Below are 22,500 nucleotides of genomic sequence, written 5' to 3' on the forward strand. Positions count from 1 at the left end.
GGGGGTCAAAAGATTAATGGCCAGAGTCTTCACTATTTCATTCCCTACATAAGTTTCTGAAGCTGTATAAAATTACCACATAGTAACCAGAATGAATATGGAAACGTGAAAGAGAGAGAGAGAGAGAGAGAGAGAGAGAGAGAGAGAGAGAGAGAGAGAGAGAGAGAGAGCGGTATTAATAGCATGAGAAAGACATATCAATGGGAAGAGTTAGTTGAGAGACCCCAGAAGTAACAAAGACGAGGCTGTTAAGAAGGGATGGCAAACAGAGACACACACCTTCAGATTAGCGAGACTATGTGTGCTGAGGAAGCCTTGTAGAGAGAGAGAGAGAGAGAGAGAGAGAGAGAGAGAGAGAGAGAGAGAGAGAGACGCCTTCCCCTCTTACTACGACAATTTTCCAAGGCCACAGAGACAACTAGCCGGGTCCATCACTAGAACCATAAAAACACTCTTAAAAACACGAGTATCTTCATCTGGAGCCTTTGGAAAGCAGTGATGGTGAGAGAACAACGCGTTTTAGAATATGGGTCAGAGAGAGAGAGAGAGAGCACTGTCAAGAATATGCACGAAAGAATGTGCAAGTATTAACGAAAGAAAATATTAATAAGAACCTCACCTTTTTTTTTTTTCTCACTTCATTTCGCTCAATATTACGTGAGCAATTTATAGATGAGCCAATATTTACTTTCCTTTTCATTAGCATTTCGCATATAAGGGCGTCTCTCTCTCTCTCTCTCTCTCTCTCTCTCTCTCTCTCTCTCTCTCTCTCTCTCTCTCTCTCTCTGTCTCAGGGGTCTGATTAATTAATTTCTAGAATATTGGTTGCCGTGGCTGGAATATTGGTAAGACAAGTTAATTCTCTTCTGCCGACACCACTATGTGTGTGTGTGTGTGTGTGTGTGTGTGTGTGTGTGTGTGTGTGTGTGTGTGTGTGTTAGTGATTGTTGTTGTTGTTGGGAGAGTGTTTAATTATGTTTTACTCTTTTATCTGTAAGTTATAATCATTAACTTTCTCTATGCTTGTTCGTCTGTCTATGTCTGTCTGTCTGTCTGTCTGTCTATCTATCTATCTATCTATCTATCTATCTATCTATCTATCTACCCATCTGTCTATCTGTCTATCTATCTATCTACCTATCTATCTATCTGTCCATCTATCTATCTATCTATCTATCTATCTATCTATCTATTTATTTGTTTATCTGTCTTTCCAGCTCTCTGTCGGTCTATCTCAATATCTACTTGTGTGTGTGTGTGTGTGTGTGTGTGTGTGTGTGTGTGTGTGTGATATGCAAAAAAATGGTGGCATGAAGCAGTAATGAGAGAGAGAGAGAGAGAGAGAGAGAGAGAGAGAGAGAGAGAGAGAGAGAGAGAGAGAGGTTAATTAAAGAGAAAGTAGGCAAAGATTTATGTAAGCAAGGAAGGGAAGGCAAGGCAAGGCAAGGGAAGGGTGAGGAATGAGGAATGAGGAATGTGAGGTTTGGTATGCACGTGTACAGTACAGATTGTGACAAGCGGGGAAGGTTTGACTGGTATGGAATGACACTCTCCTTACTACTGCACTGGAATGCCCATATTTTGAAACATCTACGCTGCACTTCCTCCTCCTCCTCCTCCTCCTCCTCCTCCTCCTCCTCCTCCTCCTCCTCTTGGCACTGTGACACAAAGGATCACAAAGGAAGGACAATCTGCAGTGTTACTCTTGGGTCTATATCCTGAAACATTTCCTTCACTATTTTCAAAGGGCTCTCTAGTTAAAGTGACACGTGTTTTTAAGGGGTTTCTATAATTCCAGTGACATGTTAACTATTTTTTTTTTTTGCATTACTAACAGGATAAATGTTCTTTTAATGGCTCTAGTTGAAGTAATACGTGTTTCTGTGTTTCTGTGATTTTAGTGACATGTCAACAAATTTTCTGTATTACCAACAGGACAAATTGCCTTTAGAACTTGGCAATCATCCTCTGGTATATTTTCAAAGGTTCTAGTTGAAGTGAAATTGGTTTTTAAGGGATTTTCTGTAATTCTAGTGACATGTTATCAAGTTTTCTGCATTATCAACAGGACAGGTACTCTTTTTAAAGGTTCCAGTTGAAGTGACACGGGTTTTTAAGGGTGTTTATGTAATTTTAGTGAGATATTATCAAGTATTTTGCATTATCAACAGGACAAATACTCTTCAGAACTCGGCTAATCGTTTCTGTGGGCTTTGAAAATGATCGCGGTGAGAGAGAGAGAGAGAGAGAGGGAAGCGTTTTTGAATATGGCGTCTAATCTCATCAATTACATACATATTCTCTCCAACTTCTACTATTTTTCATGGCAGTTTAAAGTAATGCGCATTCAGTTCCAACCGGTATGCTCTTGTGACTGGGCGTGTGGCGTGAGTGAATGAGTGAGCAGCAGGCGAGGGTGGACTGACTGGCTGTGTGATTCAATTATAAGCAATACACGAGGAAGATTTTTTTTTTCTCTCTTCTTTCTTCCTTTTTTTTTTTTTTTTTATTTACAGACATCTTTGGAGTCTCTGGAGGGGAGCAAGAGAAAGAAAAATATAGGTGTTATGTATAAAGGTGTCTGTCTGTAGTCTCTCTCTCTCTCTCTCTCTCTCTCTCTCTCTCTCTCTCTCTCTCTCTCTCTCTCTCTCTCTCTCTCTCTCTCAGAAGATAGGAATTTTTGGAGAAGAGTAAAAATCGTGCTCTGTAGATGTCTCTCTGTAAACTCTCTCTCTCTCTCTCTCTCTCTCTCTCTCTCTCTCTCTCTCTCTCTCTCTCTCTCTCTCTCTCTCTCTCTCTCTCTCTCTCTCTCTCTCTCTCTCTCTCTCTCTCTCTCTCTCTCTCTCTCTCTCTCTCTCTCTCTCTCTCTCGCCAAGGGCACCCAACACATACACACACACAAAAAAAAAAAAAACCCATGAAAAAAAGAGAGCTTCTGAAGTTGGCCCTCCCTAAACTTTCCCTTTTTCCTTCTCTTTTTTTCACGTTAGAGAGTTTCTGACACGAAATAAAAAAAAAAGTAGAGAAAAAAAAATTGTGTTATTCCAAAAGCTCCCTTAAAATTCCTACTTTCTCTGGACTTACTTAAATCCAATCCTCCTTTTTTATGGTGTTTTTAGGGTGTTTTGAGAGTGATTAGAGTGTTTGGAGATTGATTAGGGTGTTTTGAGAGTGATTAGGGTGTTTGTAGAGTGATTAGGGTGTTTTTAAAGAGAGACTGTGGCCATCTGTCTTCTACCTCCCAGAAACCCTTTGCAATGTAAGTAAGATGGTCTAATCACACCCAGAACTCATGATAAAAGTGTGTCCCAGTACTGAAGGAGTTAAGCTGTGAGTACTTTTTTTTTTCTCATTCTTTTTTCACGTAATGGCGTCTGTACTAAAGACAACAACAACAATAATACTAGTAACAACATAAGATGATAAAAAAGAGGGGATTTTTATGGTCTAACACCCTAAAAGTCCCTCACGCTGTCTGTTCATCCTTCTAATCCTTTTTTTTTTTTACCCACGTAAGAGCGGCTGTACCAAAGACAACAACAACAGACAAAAAAAAAAAAAACAACAACAACGAAAGGTAAAAGAAAAAAGGGATTTCTAAAGGTTCTATTCCCTAAAACCCTAAAAATCCCTTAAGCTGTCTGTATTTTTTCTAATCCTCCTTTTTTTTCCCACCTAAGAGCAACCGTACTAAAGACAACAACAACAACAACAACAACATAGGTGGAAAAAAAGAGTTGGATTTCTGAAGATTCTACTCCCTAAACCCTAAAACCCTAAAAATCCCTTAAGCTGTCTGTACATTCTTCTAATCCTCCCTTTTTTTTTTTTTTCTCCCTAAGAGCGGCTGTAACAAAGACGACAACAACAACAATAACAAATGAAAAAAGGGTATTTCTGAAGATTCTATGCTCTAACACCCTAAAAATCCCTTAAGCTGTCTGTACATTCTTCTGATCCTGTTTCCCTATCTAAGAGTTGTACCGAAGACAACAACAACAACAACAACAACAACAACAACAACAACAACAACAACAACAACAACAACAACAACAACAACAACAACAATAACAAAAGGAATAAAAGGATATTTCTGAGGGATCTATGCTCTAATACCCTAAATATCCCTTAAGCTGTCTGTACTTTCTTCTAATCCTTTTTTCTACCTAAGAGCGGCTATTTGAAGGTCAACAACAACAACAACAATAACAACAACAACAAATGGAAAAAAAGGATATTTGTGAAGATTCTATGCTCTAAAACCCTAAAAATCCCTTAAGCCCTCTATATTTTCTTCTAATCCTTTGTTTTTCTCCCTAAGAGCGGCTGTAACAAAGACAACAACAACAACAACAACAACAAAAAATGGAAAAAAAGGATATTTGTGAAGATTCTATGCTCTAAAACCCTAAAAATCCCTTAAGCCCTCTATATTTTCTTCTAATCCTTTGTTTTTCTCCCTAAGAGCGGCTGCAACAAAGACAACAACAGCAACAATAACAAATGGAAGAAGGGCATTTATGAGGGTTCTAGGCTCTAACACCCTAAAAATCCCTAAGCTGTCTGTACTTCCGCCCACCTCGCTTGACCCTAATCTTAACCCCTGCAGCTGGTGTGGCTTCTGAAGGTGTAGGGCTCGTATTCTCAAACACTTATGTACTTCACCTACACTATTTCAAAAGGCTTTATCCAAATTTACACGTTTTTTTTTTTTTTTTTTTGTATTTATAGTTATAGAGGCAGAGTGACAAGATTTCTACATTAACTGGAAAAACACTTTTGAAAACTCGGCTAATAATTTCTGTGGGCTTGGAAAATAGTCATGGTGAGAGAGAGAGCAAAGTGATTTTTAAGGTATTTTTACAGTTCTAGAGTCAAAGTGACAAAATTTATACATTATGAACTGGAGAAACACTCTTGAAAACTCCGCTAATCATCTCTGTGGCCTTGGAAAATAGTCATGTTGATAGAGCAAAGCGATATTTAAGGTGTGTTTTTTTCAGTTCTAGAGGCAAGTGACAAAATTTCTACATTAACTGGAGAAACACTTGAAAACTCCTCTGATGATCTCTCTGACCTTGAAAAATAGTTGTGTGAGAGAACAAAGTGATTTTTAAGGTGTTTTTACAGTTCTAGAGGCAGAGTGACAGAATTTCTACATTCCTAACTGTAGAAACACTCTTAAAAAACCCGCGTGGAAGTTTGTTTACCTTTCTGAAGGTGCAAGTGAAGTCAGGTGTAGTAGAGAGAGTGTACTACCCAGCATACTTATTGTTGTTGTTTTTTGTCACTGTTCTTGTTTTTCATTTTTTTTTTGTTATCGTTTTTGTTGTTTTTGTTGTATTTTTTGTTGTTATTGTTTTTGTTGTAATTTTTGTGGTGTTTTGTTGTTATGGTTATTTTGGGTTAGTATTTTTGTTGTTATTGATGTTGTTGTTGTTGTTGTTGGTGGTGGTGGTGGTGGTGGTGGTGGTGGTGGTGGTGGTCGATATGAAAGGCGTGACACTGAGCCAATTTATATCTTATTGGATTCCCCGTGGAAGTTTGTTTGCCTTTCCTATCTCTCTCTCTCTCTCTCTCTCTCTCTCTCTCTCTCTCTCTCTCTCTCTCTCTCTCTCTCTCTCATCTCTCATCTCTCTCCTGCCTTCCCTTCCTTTCACTTCAGCCAACATTGCTTTTCTTTTTGTGTTTTTCCCCTCAGTGTGGATGGACATTGGGGTGCATTCATCTGTTATTTGTCTGTTTTTATTGAAGCTTATATTTTCACGTGCTTTTTTCTATATGTGTATGTTGCTGGCTTGTATTTTTATGTGTGTGTGTATTGGGAAGTGTATGGAAGCGTATACTTCTCCTTATATCTCTTATGTTTTCTTGCGTGTTTTGTGTTTATGTGGGGTATAATAATTTTTTGTCTCTTTTCTTCATTCTTTATTTTCTAAGGTTTTAAGACATTTATATTCCAGTTTTGCATGACTCCTTTGTGGGGCATTTTTTTTTTTCCCTTCCCTTTCTTTTTATTGCTATTTTTGTTGCTCCAGGCCAGTGACCCTCTTACATGGAAACGAAAAAGAGAGAGAGAGAGAAGAACGACTAACAAAAACTTGGCAAAAATAAAAAAAGTAGAGCAAAAAATCATACCCATTCATTCACATACATCCCTTTAACATGCAACATTTTTCCCTCCTCAGATGCGTGGTGTTGGTGGTGAAGCAGAGAGTGGTGGCGGTGGCGACATGGTGACACTGGCTACCGTGTTGAAGTGCCGGGGAGCGCCGCTGAAGGAAGAAGAAACGTGGGCCCTTCTTGCCGCCACAGCCACTACAGTACAGGACGCCCTTCTCTCAGGTACTGTGCTGGGAGGGGCAGAGGGACGCAGGGACAGTGTGGGGAAAATGGAGTAAAAATGAGATAGAGAAGCAGGGATAGTATGATGAAGGTGAAGGAAATGGAGTAAAATGAGATAGAGGAGGAACGCAGGGACAGTGTGATGATGTGGAGGAAATGGCGTAAAAAGGAGAAAGAGAAGTAGGAACAGTGTGATGAAGGTATGGAGAAAATGAAATAAAGAGGAGAAAGAGAAGGGAAGCAGATACAGTGGTTCTTTTTTATGTAGGAGGGGAAAACTAACTAATGGCGACAATTAATATAAGAAAAAGGTCCACTCAGTCGCCAGTCCTCCTACAGATCCGAAAGGGTCAGCCAAAGAACAGAGATAAATGTCATTGGAAGTTGGAAGTACAGACAGACACAAGAGTGGAGGAAAATGAGGAAAATGATGAAAAAGGGGAGTGGAGGAATAGGTGAGGAAGGAGGAAGTGGAGGAGGGACTTAGACACGGAGAGACACTGGTAAAGGAGTGGAGAAAAATTGAAGAAAAGGAGGAAGAGGATGAAAAAAGAGAATAGGTAGAATGGAGGAATGGGTGAAAAAGAAAGGATTGGAGAAGGGATGGAGAGATGGAGGGACGGAAACACGGAGGGTTACTGTGGTAAAGGAGTGGAGAAAATGGAGGAAAAGGAGGAAGATGATGAAAGGGAAATGGAAGAATGGGTGAAGAAGGAAGAAGTGGAGGATTTAAAGGAAGAAGAGCAGTAGGTGTGTGTGTGTGTGTGTGTGTGTGTGTGTGTGTGTGTGTGTGTGTGTGTGTGTGTGTGTGTGTGTGTGTGTGTGTGTAATAAGACCGTATAATCTTGAGTAAGAGACGTATAGGATGTTAAAGGCGAAGGGCGAAAGCTGCTCCCTATCCACCCTCCACCCTCCACCCTCCACCCTCCACCCTCCCTGGAAAAGTTGCATCCGCCTCTCCCTGGAAAAGTTGCCTGGAAATTTTTGTGTGATAGAGATAAGATCCCTCACCACCCCTGCTGCTGCTGCTGCTGCTGTCGTCTGGCCAAAACATGCACTGGGCTGACCACCTCCTGCGTCATGAACTGTGTGTGTGTGTGTGTGTGTGTGTGTGTGTGTGTGTGTGTGTGTGTGTGTGTGTGTGTGTGTGTGTGTGTGTGTGTGTGTGTGTGTGTGTGTGTGTGTGTGTGTGTGTAAAAGAACGAAACTTGTTGACATAACGTATGATTTGTGGATAAGAGCGGAGAAAAAGGATGAAAGGGATCGTTTTGATATTCTTCAGTCCCTTTCATCGCGATAGGCAGCCATTCACAACACTAAGGAAAATTTGTGAAGCCTTGAGAACTGTCTGTAAGAAAGAGAAGCGGTAAGAAAAATAGGTTTTTGGAATTTCTAGGCAGTGTAATGTGTATTTTTTTTTAAGCAAGAGAGGAGAACCGGCCAAAAACAACAAAAATAAAAGGAAAAAAAGGTCCACTCAGTTACCAGTCTTGTTACAGAACTGATAGAGTTAGCCAAAGGTCAGGGACAAATATCTTGATTGCAACACTAAATCAAAATGTCTCACAGTGCTTAGTGATTCATGAAGATGTGACAATTGGCAAGGAAAAGGTTAAATTGTCTCTGATGCATAAAATCAACCCCATCACTGAAATTTGCCGCATGTTTCCTTAATTAACCAGACTGAGACATCTTTTCTTCCTGTACAGCAACACACAAATGTTGAGCTGGCTTAAAACTACAAAAAAAAAAAAAAAATAAATAAATAAATAAAAAATGATTATCTTTTTATCCATTCGTGTAGATGTTTATAAAGATGCGACACATTGCCTTTAGCTCTGTAGGTTGTTGTATGTCGCACTGAAAGAGTTACCGACACTGGCCGCCATGTCAGTAGTGTAGCTTCATAAAGTAGTAAGCATCCGGAGGTACAGCTTTTATTACACTGATGGAGAGTTGAGCTCCTTTACCGGGAAGCATCGACGAGAGCGCGGAGTGTTCAGAACATTATCGAAGGAAGCAATTGAAAAAGAGAACAGAATATATGATCAAAATTTGGAAAGAAAGACAAGGGAAGATAAGTCCAGAATAGAAGAATACAAACAAGAATAAGAAATATGCATAAAGGTGGGAGGCGATACAGTGGCATTCAAGCCCACGCCTGCTTCTCGAGTGGACTGGAGTGGAGTGGAACCAACAGCTCGTCCAGTCACTTTTATTACATTGATGGATAGATGAGCTCCTGCCGCTAACCTAACCTAACCTAATCTAACCTTAATCTTAGCCTAACCTTAACCAATTCTAATCTGAAGCTAACTTAACCTAATCATAAGCTAACTTTAATCTTAACCTAACCTAACAACCGCTTTGAAGCTGTACCGTTTGTGGAGTGGTTTAAAGTTAGCTACATGTCACCATGATACTCAGGTTCTAGCTGGTTATACCAAAGAAGCGTTTGGGTGGTGATATGGGCCCTAATATAGGTACCACTATAGACAAAATTGCCTGCGCCACTAATGGGCTCAACAACACTTCTCACATATACTCATCAAGTATGCCTACAGGCGCTATAGACCTTAAACTTTAGTGTAGTGACATACTGCCAGCGGCGCCGGGGTGGCTTGTCTAGTAGACATAACTTTTCCTTTTCGTTCGCAGTCAGTCATTAAATCGTATTAACAGTTATAGTAATAAGAGCAGCAGCAGCAGCAGCTGTTGAGCTTTCGCCCATTAGTGGCGTAGGCAATTTTGTCTGCTGCTGCTGCTGCTGCTCCTCTTCCTTACTATATAACTGTTAAGCAGCAGCAGCAGCAGCAGCAGCATAATAATATTCACGGGCAACAGACGTGCAAGGTACACACTCCCTGTATTATACTAAGCGATGCAAAGCTGCCTTGTCTTGTTTCACTGATCACCTTAATTCTCCACAATTTTCAAACACCCTCGTTTTTCACTTGCAATCGATGATTTTCTATTCGGATCAAAATCTAAATGAAGATTGAAAAAATTTTCGGCCAAAATTTGTTGAGGGCCGTGACGGCCTTGGGCGCCGCACTGGGGGAGAAGGTGGCTGTTGGGTCCGGCCTGGGGCCCAAGGCAGCGAACTGGCAGCAGGTCCTTCTTTTCCTTTGCGGCCTCAAGCTTTAGTGATAATCATCCACTTGCAGTGCCTCATACTAGGCAAGGAGTTGCCATAAGCAAGGGATCAATGTCTACCATTCACCAGATGTTGACCAGAGGGGGGAGTCCTTATAGGGAAATAAGAGCTCCTTCCATAGAGTCTGGTGGAGGGTGTCTCTTGATTGTGGTAGCACTGGGCTGAATAAATCGCCATGAACGAGGGCACGCTGTGCACCATGCTCTAGACACTGGCAGTACGAGGGGAGTCCTTTAGAGGTGAGAGGGCTCACTTCATGCCAGTGGCTGGGGCGTAGTGTGTGGCACGCTGTGCACCATGCACCAGACACTGGCAGGACGAGGGGGGTCCTTCAGGGGTGAGAGGACTCACTTCATGTCAGTGGCTGGGGTGTGTGTGGCACGCTGTGCGCCATACACCAGACACTGGCAGTACGAGGGGGGTCCTTCAGGGGTGAGAGGACTCACTTCATGCCAGTGGCTGGGGTGTGGTGTGTGGCACGCTGTGCGCCATACACCAGACACTGGCAGTACGAGGGGTCCTTCAGGGGTGAGAGGACTCCTTCATGTCAGTGGCTGGGGTGTGGTGTGGCACGCTGGGCGCCATACACCAGACACTGGCAGTACGAGGGGTCCTTCAGGGGTGAGAGGACTCCCTTCATGCCAGTGGCTGGGGTGTGGTGTGGCACGCTGTACGTTATGCACCAGACATTGGCAGGACGAGGAGAGACCTCTACTGGTGAGAGGACTCACTTCATGACAGTGGCTGGGGCGTGGTGTGTGGCGGGTCATTGCTCATGGCGATCCGTGTGAGGCGCGGCAAGGTTGCCTCGTCACTGCTCTCACACCCTCGGGACTGGGATGGATCCTTGGGGAGGAAGGGTTCGGCCCAGTACCAAACCAGAAAAGTAGAATTCAATAGTTTCGTCATCGTTTTCGACCGCTTCGTTATCGAGGAATCGCTTCGTGAAAAACGCTTCGTGGGAAATCGCAACGTGAAAAATATTATCGTGAAAAATATTATCGTGAAAAATATTATCGAGGAGAATCGCATCGCGGAAAATATTATCGTGGAAAATAGAATCGTGGAAAATATTATCGTGGAAAACCGAATCGTGGAAAATATTATCTTGGAAAACCGAATCGTGGAAAATAGAATCGTGAAAAATAGAATCGTGAAAAATATCGTGGAAAATATTATCGAGGAGAATCGCATCGCAGAAAATATTATCGTGAAAAATAGAATCGTGGAAAATATTATCGAGGAAAATCGCATCGCGGAAAATATCATCGTGGAAAATAGAACCGTGGAAAAACGCATCGTGAAAAAATATAATCGTGGAAAATCGTGAGGTTGTTTATTTATTTATTTATTTATTTATTTATTTATTCATCTATTTATCATGTACTCTGATACATGTACTGTACCATGGTGTTATCTGTACTTCTCAATATTATTTTTTTTCATTTATAGTTCAGGACAGACTACGTAAAAATGAGAGAGAGAGAGAGAGAGAGAGAGAGAGAGAGAGAGAGAGAGAGAGAGAGAGAGAGAGAGAATGAGAGAGAGAGAATAACAACAAGAGTATAGGTAGGCGGTGGCGTAGTGGATAAGGTGGTGAGCGTGGGATCGGGCAGACGTCCACGCGTAGGTTCAAATCCACCACGTATCGCCTTGACACTTTGCCATTTGTCGAGTAGTTTAAAATCATCTACATGTCACCATGATACCCAGGTTCTAGGTCAGCGTTTCGCAAACTTGGGTGCTAGCACTCTCTGGGGGTGCTGAAATCAATTATAGGGGGTGCTGGGAAGTGATGCACACTTCACTTCCTTTTATCCTTAAAATAACAAGATTTTAGTTAAGGGGGCTGGACTCCTTAGACATGACAACAGGGAGTGCTATGGTCGGAAAAGATTCGAAAACGCTGTTCTAGGTGGTTACACTAAAGATGCGCTTGGGCGGTGATGTGGGCCCTAATATGGGTACCACTATCAATAAAATTGCCTGCGCCACTAATGGTTGGAAGCTGAACAGCGCTTCCAATACTCTTCAAGTTACCTTCAGGAGCTGTAGGCCAGGACATAAAAAAATGTATTATTATTATTATTATTAATATTATTAGTAGTAGTAGTAGTAGTAGTAGTAGTAGTAGTAGTAGTAGTAGTAGTAGTAGTAGTAGTAGTAGTAGTAGTAGTAGTAGTAGTAGTAGTAGTAGTAGTAGTAGTAGTAATAGTAATAGTAGTAATAGCAACAAAAGCAGTAAATAAGGTCCACGCACTCTTCACAAACTCTAAGGTGAGACACATCCACGTTTCACTTACTCTGCGGACAAACTCACCACATTTCCCTCTCTTCTCCCTCTCTCACTTTCTCTCTCTGTCCTTCTCATTCACTCACAAACTCATTCACACACTCTCCTACTCTTTCCCTCCTCTCCCACGTTCTCTCTATCCCTCTCACTCACTCACTCATTCACACTGCCCTACTCTCTTCCTCCTCTGCCACGCTCTCTCTCTCTCTCACTCACTCACTCACTCACTCACTCACACTCCCTCTCTGTCCCTCACACTGCCGTACTCTCTTCCTCCTCTGCCACGCTCTTTCTGTCTCATTCACTCACTCACTCACTCACTCACTCACACACTCTCCTACTCTCTCCTTCTTCTCCCACGCTCTCTCTCTCTCTCTCTCTCTCTCTCTCTCTCTCTCTCTCTCTCTCTCTCTCTCTCTCTCTCTCTCTCTCTCTCTCTCTCTCTCTCTCTCTCTCTCTCTCTCTCTCTCTCTCTCTCTCTTGTTAGCTAATCCAGTGTAAGCATTCATGAGTTCATACCTATAAATCCGTTCGTCTTCGCGTGGTATATCTCGGCTCTTCACAAATTTATCAGTGCACCGTTGCTTCCCACCAACCCTCAGCGTGGTTCCTCTGTCTGGGTGTTCAAAATCTTTCTGTCTTTCGTCTCGCTTTGAATTTCACTTGAATTTTGCATCGCGGCAATGATCGATATTTTCTTTGTCAGTACTGAAAAAAGTAATAAATAGAAAAAAAAAAAACTAGCCTAACCTAACCTAACCTAACCTAACCTAACCTAACCTTACCTTACCTAACCTAACCTAACCTAACCTAACCTAACCTAACCTAACCTAACCTAACCTTACCTAACCTAACCTAACCTAACCTAACCTAACCTAACCTAACCTAACCTAACCTAACCCAACCTAACCCAACCCAACCCAACCGAATGAGCTCCTTTACCAACAAGCATCAAGAATAGTATGGAGTGGAGCGGAACCCACAGCTTATCCACATTTACTCCAGATTACGATAACTTGTGTGTCTCCTTGGCGCTGCACCTCCTCGATCATCCCAGCCTGAGGTCAACAGCAGCAGAGCACACGCGAGTTGCCACACAGACGTCACTGTAATGAGAACTTTACTATAATTTTACTGCAACTTTCCTCCCTTCGATAAAAAAAAAAAACTAAGATTTGGTGCCGTATGGGAATTTGTCCGTCCTTCATTCAAAAGTGTGGAACTGTTGTCTGCCGTGAAAGTTATGCCCATATTCAGAAAAGCCTTGCTCTCTCACCACGACAGTTTTCCAAGGCCACAGAGACGACTAGCCGGTTTTCAAGGCAGCTTCTCGTAATGGTAATCTTGAAATCTTGCCAATCCATCACCTGAACCGTAAAAATAGTCTTAAAAATATGAACATCTTCAACTAAAGCCTTGGAAATATAGTGATGGTGAGAGAGCAAAGCGTTTCAGAATACGGGCCTTACTCGTGGTGAAGAGTTGAGTAGTAATAACAGGATTTAACTCCTTCAATACTGAGACATTTTTACCTTGATTTTTTTTTTCTTTCTTTTGTTTTTGGGTGTGATTAGACGCTTTTTATTTGCATTAGGAAGAGTCTGTGGAGGTCAAAAGATTAATGGCCAAAGTCTTTACTATTCTAAACTTAACATATGTTTCTGAAGCTGTATAAAGTCACCAAATAGTAACCAGAATGAATATGGAAACGCGTCCTGGTGCTGAAGAAATTAAAGGTGAAAAAAAACAAAAAATCGGCAGATGAAGTCAATTAAGCTAAACACTTCCCTCCTGAGTCAAGTCCCTAAACTGAAGTATGGAATTCTCTCCACTGTACAGGTTTGGGGTTTAGTTAGGTGAGGTTAAGATGAGGTTAACCCCTTCTGTACCATGACGCGTTTCTCTATTCAATTCATCTTACTATTTGGTGATTTTATACAGCTTCAGAAACTTATGTGGAGGATTAGAATAATGAAGACTGTGGCCATTAATCTTCTGACCTCCATAGACCCTTCCTAATGTCAATAAAATTGATCTAATCGTACACAAATCTCAAGGTAAAAATGTGTCCCAGTATCGAAGCTGTTAAAGTTAGGTTAAGTTGGGTTAAGATATAGTTAGAATAGTGCCACGTTTGACCGAAGGAGTGTAAATAATCTTCTCACATTAATGATATCATAATCCTTTTGAATACTTTGAGCACAGCTGCCGGATCACCGCGCATGAAATGAGATCACAGCGGAACATAGACTTGAAAGAGAAAAGAGGGAACACACGAACAGAAAACGGATAAGAGGGGAGGAGGAGAAAGAGTAGAAGAGGAAGAGGAAAGACGTATTAGGAGTGCAACAAGGCAGGAAAGAAAGAGAGAGAGAGAGAGAGAGAGAGAGAGAGAGAGAGAGAGAGAGAGAGAGAGAGAGAGAGCTAAGGTAGGGGAAGCATAATGAAATGAGAAAAGGAGAACAGGAGAAAGAAAAAGGGAAGAGCGAATCAAATGGAATAAAAAGAGGAAAAAAGAATGAAAGGAAGGAAAGCAGGAAGGGAGAGGGACACGAAATAATGCACTGAGAGGAAATGGCTGGATAAAAATGCTTAAGAGAGAGAGAGAGAGAGAGAGAGAGAGAGAGAGAGAGAGAGAGAGAGAGAGAGAGAGAGAGAGAGAGAGAGAGAGAGAGATTTTAGTTTACTTTGCTAACGAAACTTGAAAATTCTTGCAAGTAAACACAGGGAAAGTTCAATACTCCTCCTCCTCCTCCTCCTCCTCCTCCTCCTCCTCCTCTTCCTCCTCCTCCTCCTCCTCCTCCTCCTCCTCCTCCTTCTGGGTAAACATCTCAGGGACGAGTACACAACCCGAGGCGCGTGTGAAGAGCGTGTGGCAAGATAATGATATTCGCTCAAGTTTAGGGAAGAAAGAAAATGTGTCCCTGGAAAAATATTGAAGGTAAAATGTTGTCCCTTGTTGTTGTTGTTGTTGTTGTTGTTGTTGTTGTTGTTGTTGTTGTTGTTGTTGTTGATTTTATAATGGGTATTGGTGGGGTTGCTGTTATCGATCTTTGTCTTCAGCTTTCATCATCCAGGCGGAGATGATAGCACTGAGGAGTCCTCTTTTGGAGATGAGAGATGGACCCTGGTGTAATGTGGGACGAGTAGAGGAGGAGGAGGAGGAGGAGGAGGAGGAGGAGGAGGAGGAGGAGGAGGAGGAGGAGGAGGAGGAGGAGGATGGTACAACATAGAGCAACACAGGCGGTCACCCATCCAAGTTCAAACCAGTCATTGTTGTTTAACCTCGCTGATTGGACGAGAAGCTGTGTATTTAATCCACACACACACACACACACACACACACACACACACACACACACACACACACACACACACACACACACACGTAGTGTAGTGGTTAGCACGCTCGACTCACACTCGAGAGGGTCCGGGTTCGAATCCCGGAGGCAGCGAGGCAAATGGGTAAGCCTCTTAATGTGTAGCCCCTGTTCACCTAGCAGTAGATAGGTACGGGATATAACTCGAGGGGTTGTGGCAACAACAACAACAACAGCAACAACAATAAACAGGAGGAGGAGGAGGAGGAGGAGGAGGAGGAGGAGGAGGAGGAGCTAAGGTTTGTATGGCTGGAGGAGGACTCGGGAAGAAAGACCTTTTGTGTGTGAGTGAAAGTGTTTACGTCTTGGGATACTTTTATGACAGGAGTTTTGTATGGACGGCAGGCGTGGAGTGCCAGACGTGGAGTGAGTGCCTTGGAGTGCCTGGCGTGGAGTGCCAGGCGTGAGATGCCAGATAGGGTACATACACATAGTAGGGATGACGTGCCTGGGAGCTACACTGCGATTGCTTGGAGGGAGTGAGTAAAGAGAGGCAAAGAGACACGTGAAAAACTGTCGTATATTAGGAGTGGTATGTGTACTGCGCCGTGTAGGTGTGATCTCACAGAGCCCTGTATGAATATCCACGTGTGTGTTGATGGAGCTGTCAGTATCGCAGGGCTTCAAGTAAAGTCCAGGAGTAAGTCAACACGTGTATTGTTTCTCTCTCTCTCTCTCTCTCTCTCTCTCTCTCTCTCTCTCTCTCTCTCTCTCTCTCTCTCTCTCTCTCTCTCTCTCTCTCTCTCTCTCTCTCTCTCTCTCTCTCTCTCTCTCTCTCTCTCTCTCTCTCTCTCTCTCTGTGTGTGTGTGTGTGTGTGTCCTCTCCTCGGTCTGGGTGCAAACCTTCTGAAGATTGCGGTTGTGTGTGGCTGCCAGATGTATGAGAGTGTAGGATCTGTGTATTAGTATAGTGTAAGGTGTTTTTCCTAAGTAATATTCCTCCAGTATAGTAGGAGATGTAACTTATATTCCATCATTACTATCACCATTATCACCTGCACTGTCTTTAACCCCTTGAGTACCATGGCGCGTGAAGACTGTGGCCACTAATCTTCTGACCTCCATAGATTCTTCCTAACGTCAATAAAATGGTCTAATCGTACACAAATCTCAAGGTAAAAATGTGTCCCAGTATTCAAGAGGTTAATAAAACCCTTATCACTCGGCTGTCTTTTTTTCTCTGAGTGTCTATTTCCACAGGGTAAGGGCACGGTACTACTGCAGGCGGTGTTGATTGTGCTTTGCTTACTCTCTCTGATTTCCATGTCTTCCTCAAGCGACACAATTAAAAGCGCGTCTGTTTGTTTACCGTGTTTGCGGTAATGTGTGGACGTCACTAGCTTTTTTATTACCTCGTCCTGTTTGCTCATCCCGTGTAATACGAGACTGGTGACTGGATTGAGGACTTGATTGGTGACTGGATTGGTGATTGAACGACTGGTGATTGGATTGGTGACTGGATTGATGATTGAATGACTGGTGACTGGATTGGTGATTGAAAAACTGGTGACTTGATTGGTGATTGAAAGACTGGTGACTGGATTGGTGATTGAAAGACTGGTGACTGGATTGGTGATTGAAAGACTGGTGACTGGATTGGTGATTGAAAGAATGGTGACTGGAATGATGATTGAAAGACTGGTGACTGGATTGTTGATTGAAAGACTGGTGACTGGATTGGTGATTGAAAGACTGGTGACCGGATTGGTGACTTGATTGGTGATTGAAAGACTTGTGATTGGATTGGTGATTGAAAGGCTGGTGACTGAATTGATGATTGAACGACTGGTGACTGGATTGGTGATTGAAAGACTGGTGACTGGAATGATGATTGAAAGACTGGTGAATGGAATGATGATTGAAAGACTGGTGACTGGATTGGTGATTGAAATACTGATGACTTGATTGGTGATTGAAAGACTGGTGACTAGATTGGTGACTGGATTGGTGATTGAAATACTGGTGACTGGATTGGTGATTGAAAGACTGGTGACTGGAATGATGATTGAAAGACTGGTGACTGGAATGATGATTGAAAGACTGGTGACTGGATTGGTGATTGAAATACTGATGACTTGATTGGTGATTGAAAGACTGGTGACTAGATTGGTGACTCGATTGGTGACTGGATTGGTGATTGAAATACTGGTGACTGGATTGGTGATTGAAAGACTGGTGACTGGATTGGTGACTTGATTGGTGATTGAGAGACTGGTGACTTGATTGGTGACTGGATTGGTGATTGAAATACTGGTGACTGGATTGGTGACGTTGCTAATCTCTTACTAGAAACATAAGAAAGGAGAACTAAGAGCCTTTTGAAAGTGTTGGGAATATCGGCCTCTGGTGGCACTGGTGAACTACGTGAAGCTGTTGAAAGTGTTAAGCTGGAGTGTGTTTGAGCATCCATCATTCTTTGGTGACACTGGTGAAATAGAGCCTTTAGAAAGTGTTGAGGGGGGCAGTGTGTCAGAATATTGTCCTTTGGTAACACTGGAGAAGAAGCAAGAGCCTTTTGAAAGTGTTGGAGATGGAATATGATTGAGTATCGTGCTTTGGTAACACTGGTGAACTAGAAGCTTTGGGTGGGTAGTGTCAGAATACCGTCCTTTGGTAACACCGGTGAGCACGTGACCTCCTACCTGGTGCAGCCTTGATTGGTGAGCGTCAGCTGGCAGTGTTTGATGGTGACTCAGTGCCTGGCTTTTAGTGTCTGTGATAAAGAGATTGAGGCGATTAGAAACAAATATCAGGCCAGTGCAACTACAAACACCATTTTAATCCGAGTGAATGACATGAATTAGGGCTGTGTTTGTCTTTATTGGTGTTGTTCTTGTTGTTATTTTTATTATTATTATTATTATTATTATTATTATTATTATTATTATTATTATTATTATTATTATTATTATTATTATTATTATTATTATTATTATTATTATTGTCAGTGTTATTATTATTATTATTATTATTATTATTATTATCATTATTATTATTATCATTATTATTTTATTATTATTTTATTATTATTATTATTATTGTCATTATTATTATTATTATTATTATTATTATTATTATTATTATTATTTTATTATTAATTATTATTATTATTATTATTACTTTATATTTTTCCCCATCGTATTTTTGTTTTGCTTTTTTCAGATTTTTAGTGTTAGATAGTTTTATTTGTGTGTGTGTGTGTGTGTGTGTGTGTGTGTGTGTGTGTGTGTGTGTGTGTGTGTGTGTGTGTGTGTGTGTGTGTGTCCACCTGCGTCATTCGGTTATTTGTTTGTTCAGCTTTGTTTTCTTTTTCTTCCAGTTCTGTTTAGCCTTTTTTTTTTTTCTTACTTTATTTATTTACTTTTTTTATTTCATGTTGTCTCTTCACTTCCTTTTCTCCCTCTCCTCTCCCTCTTCTTCTCTTCCTTGTATCCTTCCGGTCTCTCTCTCTCTCTCTCTCTCTCTCTCTCTCTCTCTCTCTCTCTCTCTCTCTCTCTCTCTCTCTCTCTCTCTCTCTCTCTCTCTCTCTCTCTCTCTCTCTCTCTCTCTCTCTCTCTCTCTCTTTGCATCTTCCCTTCCATTTAACTTTGTCGTTCCTCTCTTTCTCTCTTTTCTTTCCTTGCACCTTCCCTGTTTCTTTTCTTTATTCAGTCTTTTGCTTTCGTCCTCTTTACGCTTTTTTTTTTGTCAATCCTGTTTTCTCTTCCTTCCTTCCTTCCTTCCTTCCTTCCTTCCTTCCTTCCTTCCTTCCTTCCTTCCTTCCTTCCTTCCTTCCTTCCTTCTCCCTCTTTAATATTTCAATCTCTTCTTATTCCTCCTTTCCTTTTGTTTCTCTATTTGCTTGTATTCTTTCTTCCTTTCTCTCTTCTTTCAGTCTGTTATGTTTTTCTTTTTTTCTTTTTTCTTTGTCTTATTGTTTCTTTGTTTCTTTGTGTGTGTGTATTTCTTCCTTCCTTCCTTCTTTCCTTCTTTCTTTCCTACCCTCCCTTGCTTCCTTTCCTTCATTCTTTTTTTTTCTTTCTTTCTTTTTTCTTTCTTTCCTTCCCTCTTTCACTCCGTCTCTCCCTTTTTCTTTCCTTCCTTCCTTCCTTCCTTCCTTCATTTTTCTAGTTTTTTTCTTTTTTATTCTATCTATATCTTTCTTTCTTTCTTTCTTTCTTGCTTTCCCTCTTTCCTTTCTTCCTTCCTCCCATCCTCCCTCCCATCCTCCTCCCTCCCTCCCTCTTCAGTACCAGTTTTCATATTCATTCTAGTTACAGTTTTGGCTTCAGAAACATATGTGAAAGACTAGAATGGTAAAAGACTCTGGCCATTAATCTTGTGACCTCCATAGGCCCTCCCGAGTGTAAAGAAATTGGTCTAATGGCACACAAAATCTCAAGGTAAAGATGTGTCCCATTATTGAAGGGGTTAAAGACAGGTGGTACTAAGTGTGTGTGTGTGTGTGTGTGTGTGTGTGTGTGTGTGTGTGTTTTTAGGAAATGACTGTAACTTTAATCGTATACTTCGCCACACGGTATGACCTTTACTACAGTGGCACAAGTCATTCACACACACACACACACACACACTTTCCTTTGGCGGCAGTTTACGGCTTACGGGATGGGAGTGATGCGGGGAAGTGTGGGGAGGGGGGGGGTTACATGTTAAGAGGGGAGAAGAGGTGAGAGGTGGCGTTATAAGGGGATGACACTGAGGGGAAGGGGGGTGCTGAGAGGGTGGGAGGAAGGGGAGAGCTTACGTATGTTTCCCTGCTCTCCCCTCTGTTGTCCCTCTGGTCTTGACGTGTTTCTCTCATGCTAACATCCTCTTATGCTTTTAACTCTTTCACTGCTACGCTATTTCTTTCCCCTTCAGTGATAATCTACAATTCTTAGGTACTTATATATTGCGGTTACTTAAATACTTGTCTACTATCAAGATATGATTACGAAACTATCTCCTTTTCTCTTTTTCTGTGTGTGCAAAACGCTTTTATTTATTATTTTAACCCTTCAGTACCGTGACGCGTTTTCATATTCATTCTGCTTACTATTTAGTCATTTCATACAGCTTCAGGAACTCATGTGGTAGATTAGAATAGTGAAGACTCTGGCCATTAATCTTTTGACCTCCATACACCCTGATGTCAACAAAATGGCCTAATCGTACGCAAAGCTCAAGGTAAAAATGTGTCCCATTATTGAAAACAGGCACTTCTTTTTTCTGTTTTTCTTATTTGTTTATAGAGTGTTCTCAGCCTCACGTTTCTTTCTGACATAGATACAAAACTGGCACTTTTTTTTTTCACTTTGTTTATTTATTCACTTATTAAGAAAAAAAATCGGTTGGTATTAATTTTCTTTCATCTTATCATTGTGTTTTGTTGTCTTAAAGTTTTGTTGCGTGTTTTCACTCTCTCGTTCCTTTCTTTTTTTTTCCTTGTGTATTTATTTACTTATTCATTTCTTGTATTATTATTTTTTTGTTTTCTCCCGTCTCCTCATTTCTGTTCATGTTTCCCAGCGAGCCACAGCGCAGGGTGAATAGTTCCAGATATTTCTCGTATAATTATGGTCAGCTTATTAACTCCTTCAGTACTGGGACGCATTTCTACCTTGAGTTTTGGGTGCGATTAGGCGATTTCATTAACATTAGGAAGGGTCTATGGAGGTCAGAAGATTCATGGCCAGAGTCTTCGCTATTTTAATCCCCACATAAGTTTCTGAAGCTGTGTTGAATTGCCAAATAGTAACCAGAATGAATATGAAAACGTGTTATAATACTGAAAGGGTTAAACTGAATGAATAAAATTTCGATGATGATGATGATAATGATAATGATTGTTATTATTATTATTATTATTATTATTATTATTATTATTATTATTTTTTTTTTTTTATCATTATTATTATTATTATTATTATTATTATTATTATTATTATTATTATTATTATTATTATTGTTCTTGTTGTTGTTATTCATCATCATCATAATCATCATCATCATCATCATCATCATCATCATCATCATCATCATCATCATCATCATTCAGCAAACTCATATTCTACAAGTTACATTTGCACCGATCTTTGTCGCCTCGTTTTCTTTAGCATTTGTTTTTATTCCATTTTCTGTTTCTCCACCTTCACTCTCTTCCTGTCCTCTCCTTATCCTTCTCCTCCTTCAGTCAATGCAGCAGACAAACAATCAGTCAGCCAGTCATTCATTCAGTTAATCAGGCAGCCATTCAGTCAGTCGGTCAACCAGTCAGTCAGTCAGTCAGTCAGTCAGTCAGTCAGTCAGTCAGCCAGCCAGCCAGCCAGCCAGCCAGCCAGCCAGTCAGTCAGTCAGTCAGTCAGTCAGTCAGTCAGTCAGTCAGTCAAGCAGTCAGTCAATCAGGCAGTCAGTCAGTCTGTCAGTCAGTCAGTCAGTCAGTCAGTCAGTGAGGGCGTGAGACAGTGAGCGTGGCAGAGGGTGGGCCAAACTCAGCTGGTGTTTTAAAAGCTGACACAGGTTCTCTCTCTCTCTCTCTCTCTCTCTCTCTCTCTCTCTCTCTCTCTCTCTCTCTCTCTCTCTCTCTCTCTCTCTCTCTCTCTCTCTCTCTCTCTCTCTCTCTCTCTCTCTCTCTCTCTCTCTCTCTCTCTCTGACGTCAACACAAACTTTCACACACGCTATTGGCCAATTACTCTGACGTCACCGACACAGCCCGCCACTCACACGCCTCCTCCTCCTCCTCCTCCTCCTCCTCCTCCTCCTCCTCCTCCTCCTCCTCCTCCTCCTCCTCCTCCTCCTCCTCCTCCTCCTCCTCCTCCTCCTCCTCCTAGTTTTCCATGCTCTAGTCCTCATCTTTATTGTTGTTATTATTATTATTCTACTACTACTACTACTACTACTACTACTACTACTACTACTACTACTACTACTACTACTACTACTACTACCACCACCATCAATACTACTACTACTACTTCATTTTACCTCCTCCTCCTCCTCCTCCTCCTCCTCCTCCTCCTCCTCCTCCTCCTCCTCCTCCTCCTCCTCCTCCTCCTCCTCCTCCTCCTCCTCCTCCTCCTCCTCCTCCTCCTCCTCCTCCTCCTCCATGCTGCAGACGAAGTATTGGGCCCGAGGTTCTGTATTGGTTAATTCATCGCTTTCTTTTCATTTCTTTTCGTTGGTTCATCCTGGTTCACGGGTGTGTCTGAGCGAAGGCCACAGAAATTACACCTTTCTCTCTCTCTCTCTCTCTCTCTCTCTCTCTCTCTCTCTCTCTCTCTCTCTCTCTCTCTCTCTCTCTCTCTCTCTCTCTCTCTCTCTCTCTCTCTCTCTCTCTCTCTCTCTCTCT

At 41.7% G+C, this 22,500-nt stretch overlaps 1 protein-coding gene across 4 annotated transcripts in view; it reads left to right on the forward strand.

Moving 5' to 3' along the window:
* Positions 1-22,500, forward strand: part of LOC123515060 — a 134,643-nt gene that overhangs the window by 41,528 nt on the left and 70,615 nt on the right. For all 4 annotated transcript variants that reach the window (XM_045273451.1, XM_045273454.1, XM_045273453.1 and 1 more), the window contains exon 2: positions 6,189-6,345. In XM_045273451.1, coding sequence (XP_045129386.1) covers positions 6,189-6,345 — 157 coding nt within the window. The remainder of the gene's footprint in view (positions 1-6,188; positions 6,346-22,500) is intronic.

This window comes from Portunus trituberculatus, chromosome 38 (assembly GCF_017591435.1).
Source record: "Portunus trituberculatus isolate SZX2019 chromosome 38, ASM1759143v1, whole genome shotgun sequence".
Classification (NCBI taxonomy): domain Eukaryota; kingdom Metazoa; phylum Arthropoda; class Malacostraca; order Decapoda; family Portunidae; genus Portunus; species Portunus trituberculatus.